At 43.4% G+C, this 7,711-nt stretch overlaps 1 protein-coding gene across 1 annotated transcript; it reads right to left on the minus strand.

Annotated features, from left to right (window-relative positions):
* Positions 1-858: 858 nt before the first annotated feature.
* LOC106012602 lies at positions 859-1,950 on the minus strand. The gene has a single exon (XM_013086020.1). The coding sequence runs from the start codon at positions 1,948-1,950 to the stop codon at positions 859-861; it is 1,092 nt and encodes a 363-aa protein (XP_012941474.1).
* Between the last annotated feature and the right edge of the window lie 5,761 nt (positions 1,951-7,711).

Raw genomic sequence — 7,711 nt, forward strand, 5'->3', positions numbered from 1 at the left:
TGGTGGGTCCATGCTTCTGTATCTTGGGGGCATATTTTCCTTCTTCCGCCTGTTGTGTCGCCATTGTCGTGAGCACTTTCAGCACCTCATTGTGCCTCCAGGTGTATCTGTTAAGAGCCAGGTTGCAGTTTGACAAAATATGCTTCATGGTTCCTAGCTTACCGCATCTAAAACTTGTTGTCCTCCTGTACCTTCCACCTGACAAGGTTCACCGGTGAAGGCAGAACATCATACGTAGACCGGAGAAGAAAGCTTAGTCTTGATGTATTCCACTTCCAGATGTCACTCCACCCGACTTTTCTTTCGACTACATGCTCTTCCCATCTGGTCATTTGTCCTTGCTGGCTACACTGGATGAGATGAATTTCTCGCCTCTCTGCCTCTATCTTTTGCATATGTCTTGTTGCAGCTTTTCTTCTGTCTCGCTGAGACATTTTCCTGAAAGGTCTAAAGTCGCCATTACCTAGTCCTAATCTGTCAGGTTGCGCTGGACCGACAATGTCACCATGCTCCAATGCAGAGACGATCTCGTTAGCTGCAACTTCTGCCTTCCACTTTCTGGCTGTTTTGACATCTGGAGGTTTTCCACTGATCTCCTTATCCCTTGATTCTCTCAACATCAAAACGGTTCTAATCTTGCCTGCTTTGTAGATCTCCACGATTGACGTGAGAGGTAGTTGAAGCCCACCTCTATGTCTGTACAGGGATGACGTGTTAATGGTACGGGGTAGCCCCAGCCACTTCCTGATGTAGCTGTTACCCTTTCTTTCGATCACCTCAACTCTTGACAGAGCAACTTCATACATTGTCAGTGGCCACACCAATCGAGGGTAGAGGGCAAACTGTAGACACTATATCTTATGCTTTCCTGGAAGCTTTCAGCCCATTTTCAGCCTGCTTCATGATTTCCACGCCTTGACTCCTATCAGACAGAGTTCCTGAGTACCACCGACCCAAACTTTTCACAGGTTGTTCTTTTACTGTGGGCATTTGCTCCCCTGCAATTGTGAACTTCAGTTGCTTCTGTTTTCCTTTGTGAATAGTCAGGCTTCTAGACTTTTTAGCTTTAAACTTCATCCTGGCCCAGGTGATAAGCTTATCGAGCCGATTCAACACACTTTGCATTCTGTCTCCATCTCTTGTCAGTAGGGTCACATCATCCATAAAGGCTTTCTTTGGTGATCTCACCTTTGCTTCTTCTTCCCAGCATTCTGCAGATCTCAGTAGCATCTCCATTACCAGGATGAACCAGATGACCGATACAGAGCAGCCAGCTGCAATCCCAATCTCTAGTCGGTGCCATTCCGTTGTGAAATTTGCGGTTGAGAATCGCATCTGGAAGTTACTATAGTATTCTCTCATGATGTTTTGCACCTCTTGCGGGACGTAGAAAAAATCCATTGCCTTCATCAGCAATTTATGGGGAACAGACCCGTAGGCATTCGCCAGATCCAACCACACTACGTTTAAACTTTCCTTGTTTTTCTTGGCCTCTTGAATTGTGTCCCAAATGGTGAAAGCATGCTCGATGCAGCCTGGGATCCCTGGTACCCCGGCTTTCTGAACCGTTTCATCCACATAGCCGTTACTTTGCAAATATGCTACAGTCCTCTTTGCAAGTATTCCCATAAAGATCTTGCACGTCACGTTGATGATTGAAATAGGTCTGAACTGTCCTATCTCCTTTGCATTCTGTTCTTTGGGTAGATACACGCCCTCCACTCTGCACCAATCTTTGACGATTTCCTTGTCTTTCCAAAGGCCTCTTAGCATCTCAAAGAGGGTGTGTCTCAGCGTGTCGCAATACTTGAACACCTTATAAGACACGCCATCTCCTCCAGGTGCACTTTTTGCTCTTGCTTTTTTTACAAACGCATTTACTTGTTTCTCTCTAATTGGTCCCAGGTAATATTTGACGACGGGGGCAGCTGGACGCTTCAGGCCTCTCATATAAGGAAGCAGTTCTTCTCTTCTTAAATAGCTGTACGTCTGCTTAACATAAGCATCGAGTTCTTCTTTCGTACATTCCAATTTACCACTCCGTGCCTCTGTGAACAGTTTTTTGGCTGCTTCATAAGGATTCTTCAGAAATTGTTCACGTTCCCTTTTTCTCTCTTTTCTCCTGGTACACCTTCTTTCGTGCCTCTGTAGGTCTCTGCTCTTTTTCTTAAGATCTTCAAACAAGATTCTCAGGCCTTCTATCTCTTCTGGTGGTGCGTACTTTATCTGCTTTTGCAAGTCTCATTTCTGTTTTCTTAGCTGTGCAAGTACTCTCTGCCTTCTACTCAATCCACTTTTCTTCTCCGTCTTTTTCTTTCCTTCACAAATACCAAACTCTTTTATTGCCGAGTCATAGATAATGGTCGCAAACGCACTCAATATTTCTTTAACATCCCCTCTGTTAGAACTCTTTTTGACTTCTTTCAATTTCTTCTGGACTTCTTCTTCTAACATCTTGTAGTTTGCCTTCTCGTTGGCAGCAGGCCACAGTATTCTGGGTTTCCGTAACTCTGGTTCCGTTTGCTGTTCCATCTCATGCTGAGACAGGGTGAAACGAGTGTCGACTGAAGCACTAATCGCTCCGCTGTGGTTTTCATCCTGGGATGATTTGCTTCGCGTCTTACAATCTGACGATCTGCACTGTCTTCTCTTCTTTCAACAGACTTTTCCCTGGTGCACTCTCAGCCCTCGCCAGGTATCGAACTTTCTGTAGCACTGCTCGCACATAAAGCTGTTCTCATGATTTTCTTTCTGCATTGTCCTTTTAACGCTTAGGTCATTGTCCATTGTATTCGTTCTAGAGGATCCATCCTCTACTCCCCCCCCCCTCTCGATGGATCCCGGGGCTGTATTTTCTATTGGTTGACGTAACTTATATTTACAGTGACCTGGGTAGTTAACCCCTGCCACCGTCGGTCTTTCCCGACGTCCTCGGTCTTTCCCGATGTCCACCCGTCACTCCGGGTTGTCGTCCTGTCTTTCCAGGATGTCCGTAGCATACACCTGCTACTGGTAGGTACGTAGTCTAAACAGCCGTATGCACTGCTCACCGCCGAACGCTCCGTATCCCGGACTCTAGCATGGAGATCATCAGGAGAGAATGCGTCGCTGTTTCGGGCTCTTCCTCTCTACAGCTTTTCTGACGCACCGAGCCCCCTCACCGATGTGAGGTCTCCATGTTATTTCGACTGTTTTCCTCCGCTGCCAACTTTAGGATTCATTCCAGCCTGGGTCCTCTCGCTTCAACCAGATCCAGTGACTGGCTTGATCTACTGTCTCCTGAAGGGAGTTTGTGAGTTCGTTGCTTTTCTTTGCAGTAAGTCCTGCCACTCTCATCCACTTACAGGCGCTTGTTGCTACAAAACCTCTGCATCCTACCTCTACATATTAATCATTATTATATATTGTGTTTGAGTTTTTTGGTTTTTTGTTTGTTTGATTGGTTTGTTATTTCTTTTTGTTTGTTCATTAGTTAGTTAGATTTCTAGTTAGTTAGTTAGTTGGTTAGTCAGTCAGTCAGTCAGTCAGTCAGTCAGTCAGTCAGTCAGTCAGTCAGTCAGTTAGTTAGTTAGTTAGTTAGTTAGTTAGTTAGTTAGTTAGTTAGTTAGTTAGTTCGTTCGTTCGTTCGTTTGTTAGTCTGTTCGTTAGTTAGTTAATTAGTTTGTTTGTTTTTGGTAAGTGTTTACGGCGCTTGCGACTGAGTGTTAGCGCCACTTGTTCTCTTTGTATATATTGGTGAGTGAAGAGAGAAAGAGGAATTGAGGAACAAAGTCTCCCAAAGGCTCAATCGCACGTCTCTTCTTTTTCAAGACACGACTGGGGGTTAGTTTTAAGCCCAGCAATGAAGTGTATTTGTAAACTGTTCTTGGGGGCTCTCGTGGCCTAGAGGTTAGGGTGTTGGCCTCTCGTTCAAAAGGTCCCAGGTTCGAATCCAGGTAGCGACCGAAAAATTTTCTTCTCTAAATTTGTCTCCTTTTACCTCATTTCCTCTAGCAATGTTCTGTCGTCTGCTTTCGTCTCCTCTTTCTGCCCCCCCCCCCCCCTCACCTCTGGGCTCCTGATTCTTTTTGCAGCCTTTCTACTGCTACTCCTTTGCTTCTTACTGCTGTCTTTCAGCCACATCATTGATCTTCTGGTAGGAAAGATCTACACCTAGCCTTCTCGGACAAGGGCGAAAAATCTCGGAGGGCCCGAGTGCAAGTTGCGCACGTTAAAGATCCCTTGGCGGTCTAAAATCGATAAGAGTAGGCTTCAGCCGCCACCCGGGCAAAATTCAAAATTTCCTACCAACTGAAAATATTAGGTACATCGCGTCACCTGGACACCGGTCATCCGTGTGTCATATGGCCTCGCAGGTCAGTGTCTTATCAACAGACCATTCCGTAGAGCAAGAAGCGGCGATCAAGAGGTCCAATCCTGGAGCTCAAGCTCGGAGGAATGCTTGCCTGCCTTGTCTCCACAGCCACTACAGCTTGTTGACAGGTTGTGTACGGAGGAAGATGACATACTCGAGTGTGTTTCCATATTGCCCGAAACTGGCGCAGAGTGACCAGTCCAGCGAAGCTGTAACGGTGAACGTGATTCACCATTAGCTTAGACCCAACTCCTTCCCCCTTTCCATCCCCCTCCCTATTCTTTCCTCTACCTTGTGTCCCCCTCCTCACGCCTACGCTGTTCCTTCATCTTTCCCTGCTTAGCTTTTTGGGTTGATGGACGCTGCTTCTTGATCCTGTCTGCAATCAAACATTCTGACTTTTGTTATTCTCCATGCCTGAACTGTTTTAATTCCATACCCTGTTTCTGAGCACAACTCCCATTTTCTGTTGAGCCAACCCCTTCCTCTCTTGCTTTTTACCTTTGCTCTTAGAACATATCATTTCTAGGATGAATCATTCTATTTGATATGTTCAAAATAGTTTAGGTTCATTGTCATTATGTTCTGAAGAAGTGCTGGTGTTTCTATACCTAATTCCCTCCATATATGCCTATTTAGTTTCTGTCTTCAGTATATTTTTTAAAGTCTTCTTGTCTCTTGATGGTCGTTGCTTCTTAATATTGCGGTGGGAATACAATAGGCCTACTTCTTAAAATTCTTTTTTTTCTATCATTGCAATGTGCTTTCCATATGAAATGTAGGCTATCCTTTTCAATTTCTATGATGCAATTTAAAATATCTGGAATAGTCTCATTCTCTTCAATCTTGGCTCCGTGTTTAAAATTGCTTTTTTACTATTTCTTCCCAACAATTCTTCATATATATAACATCTTCTTTGCATTTGTTTATGTCTGTCATTTCGCTTTCTTTCCATTTAGATCAATTCCATTAGGGTCACTAGGGCCTACTGTGTTCGTTGACAAATTCTTATTAAAGTCTCTCATTCTCTTGAGTTTTGTGGCAGCCTCGCTTCCACCACAATGTTTGCAACAATGTTTAGGTCCAAACAATGATGTAGGCCTACTTTACGCTGACCGGGTAAGGCTTCGTTTTAATTGTTTAGTTTAGGCTATTGATGGTCTGATTGTTCTTACTGTTCTGGTTATAAGATTTATTGCTATCCAACTGTAAACGTACCAATGCAATTTATGATGATAAACAACTATCTTTAATTTGATTTGTCTACTATAAATAATATTTATCTCTTTTTGATAACTGATAAACAACTGTATTGACGTGATGTTGAGTAAATGTATGTAAAGTTAATAAATTATTGTCTGTACGTACATTTTGGGTGTCAAAGCTAATTAATTACAAACCAAATGTCACCACATGCTGAAGTGGAACTAATTTATTCTTTTCTTTTCTTTTTTTTTTTTTTTTTTTTGGAGAAGGGGGTTTGTTTTGCATTACAAAAAATATTTCAGCATTGTACACCTTTTGATAACAGGGGTCTTAAACTTTCCCTCCCCTCCACCCTTTTCTTCACCTCAAATTGCCCGATGCTACAAATCTCTCAAACGTAGAGGTAGACATTGGAGGAATTGCGGAAGCGGGGGAGGGGTGGGGAGAGTTCGGGGGTGGGGGGGGGGGGTATATTGCTCATTAATAGGACCACCCATTTTGTAAATTACAAACAGCATTTTATTCCTGTAACCAATTCTGTCAATAGTAGTAATATTATCCTTTGATGTATTGCTTCACATTATGTTAGCCAAAAGTGAATGCTTTTTTATGATTATCTGTGTTATGCTTCCTAGACTACCATGGCAAAAGCTGGTTTTATGTTGAGATCCTTTTTGACTTTTTAATTCAAAAGCACATTAGTTCATATGTTGTCTTGTCTCTCAACAACAAAAATCAACACTTTTCCTTTTGAACTGCGGGTTGTTGTTGTTGCTCAGTGGAGAGAGTTTTACGTCGTTCGCAACGACATAAAGTCATACACAAGTTGGTTGCATTCACAACATTTCACAGCATGGCTTGGCTTTGGTCAAAAGATCAGATTAAAATGTGGGGGATGGGGGGGGGGGGGTGCTCTCGTGGCCTAGAGGTAAAGGTGCTCGCCTCTCATTCAAAGGTCCAGGGTTCGAATCCGGGTAGCGACGGAAACATTTTTTTCTCTTAAATTGTCCCCCTTTCACCTCCTTTCCTGCTCCCGAGCAACGTTCTGTCGTCTGCTTTCGTCTCCACTTTCTGCCCCCACCCCCTCACCTCCTTAGCCCCCTCCTCTGGACTTCTGAGTGACTCTTTCTCTTTTTTCTGCAGCCTTTCTACTGCTTCTCCTTGGCTCCTTCTTACTGCTGTCTTTCAGCGACACCCCTTATCTTCTGGTAGGAAGGAAAGATCTAGATCTTCACCTAGCCTTCTCAGACAAGGGCGAATAATCTCGGAGGTCCCGTGTGCAAGTTGCAAGATCTCTTGGTGGTCTAGAATCGATAAGAGTAGGCTTCGGCAGCCACCCGGGCAAAATTCAAAATTTCCTACCTAGTGAAAAAGTGTAATGTGTAGTGCTCGCTAATATGACCTTGTCTTATGTAGTTGCGAGCGCCGTAAAACACTTATTTAAAAAAATATTAAAATGTTTAAAAATTCACGGTAAACGTTTCGTCGTAAAAATAACAGTAATTTACATTTAATTTATTTAAAATAACAGTTTATTACAATGACTTTCCTAAAAATAAAATCGAGAATTCTGTTGGGATCAACGACGGAAAACTGGTCCTGTAATTTTGTAATGTAAAATACAAGTTCGTCCTTCGGGTCTCTCCAAAGTCTGGCCATTTTATGTCCAAGTCTAATGGAGAAATCTGTGCCTCACCCAACACAACGGATTCTCATCTTCCTGCAGGAGATACATGTATGTAGGTGTCACGGAGGGGTGTCTGATATTATAATGCAATTGCAATCGAGTAAAAATGACTTTGTCTCTTCTGGAGATGCCTGAAGGTTTTCATGGACCCAGTTTGGGCATGATGTTGTTCAGTTTTAGTTTTTTAGTACATGTAGATGTTTTACGAGGCTTGCAACTGCAGGTCATATATGAATATGAGCGCCAAGGGGTGAGTGAATGTCAACAGAAAAGTAGGCCTACTTACAGTACAGGGAATAAGATTTTACTCTGCTCACCTCTCTAGCTTCAACAGCACAAAGTCTGCTTGGACTATCAAGGCACCCTGGAATAGCGGGTCACTAGAGTGTAGTAGTAGTAGTATAAGGTTTTACGGCGCTCGCAACTGCTAAGGTCATATGAGCGCGCGAAACACAAGTTGTTCA

The sequence above is a fragment of the Aplysia californica genome, unplaced genomic scaffold (assembly GCF_000002075.1).
Source record: "Aplysia californica isolate F4 #8 unplaced genomic scaffold, AplCal3.0 scaffold00428, whole genome shotgun sequence".
Lineage (NCBI taxonomy): Eukaryota > Metazoa > Mollusca > Gastropoda > Aplysiida > Aplysiidae > Aplysia > Aplysia californica.

What these genes read in the sequence shown, in the direction of transcription:
- LOC106012602 (XM_013086020.1), bottom strand. Translation starts at nt 1,950, where the DNA reads ATGAGAGGCCTGAAGCGTCCAGCTGCCCCCGTCGTCAAATATTACCTG.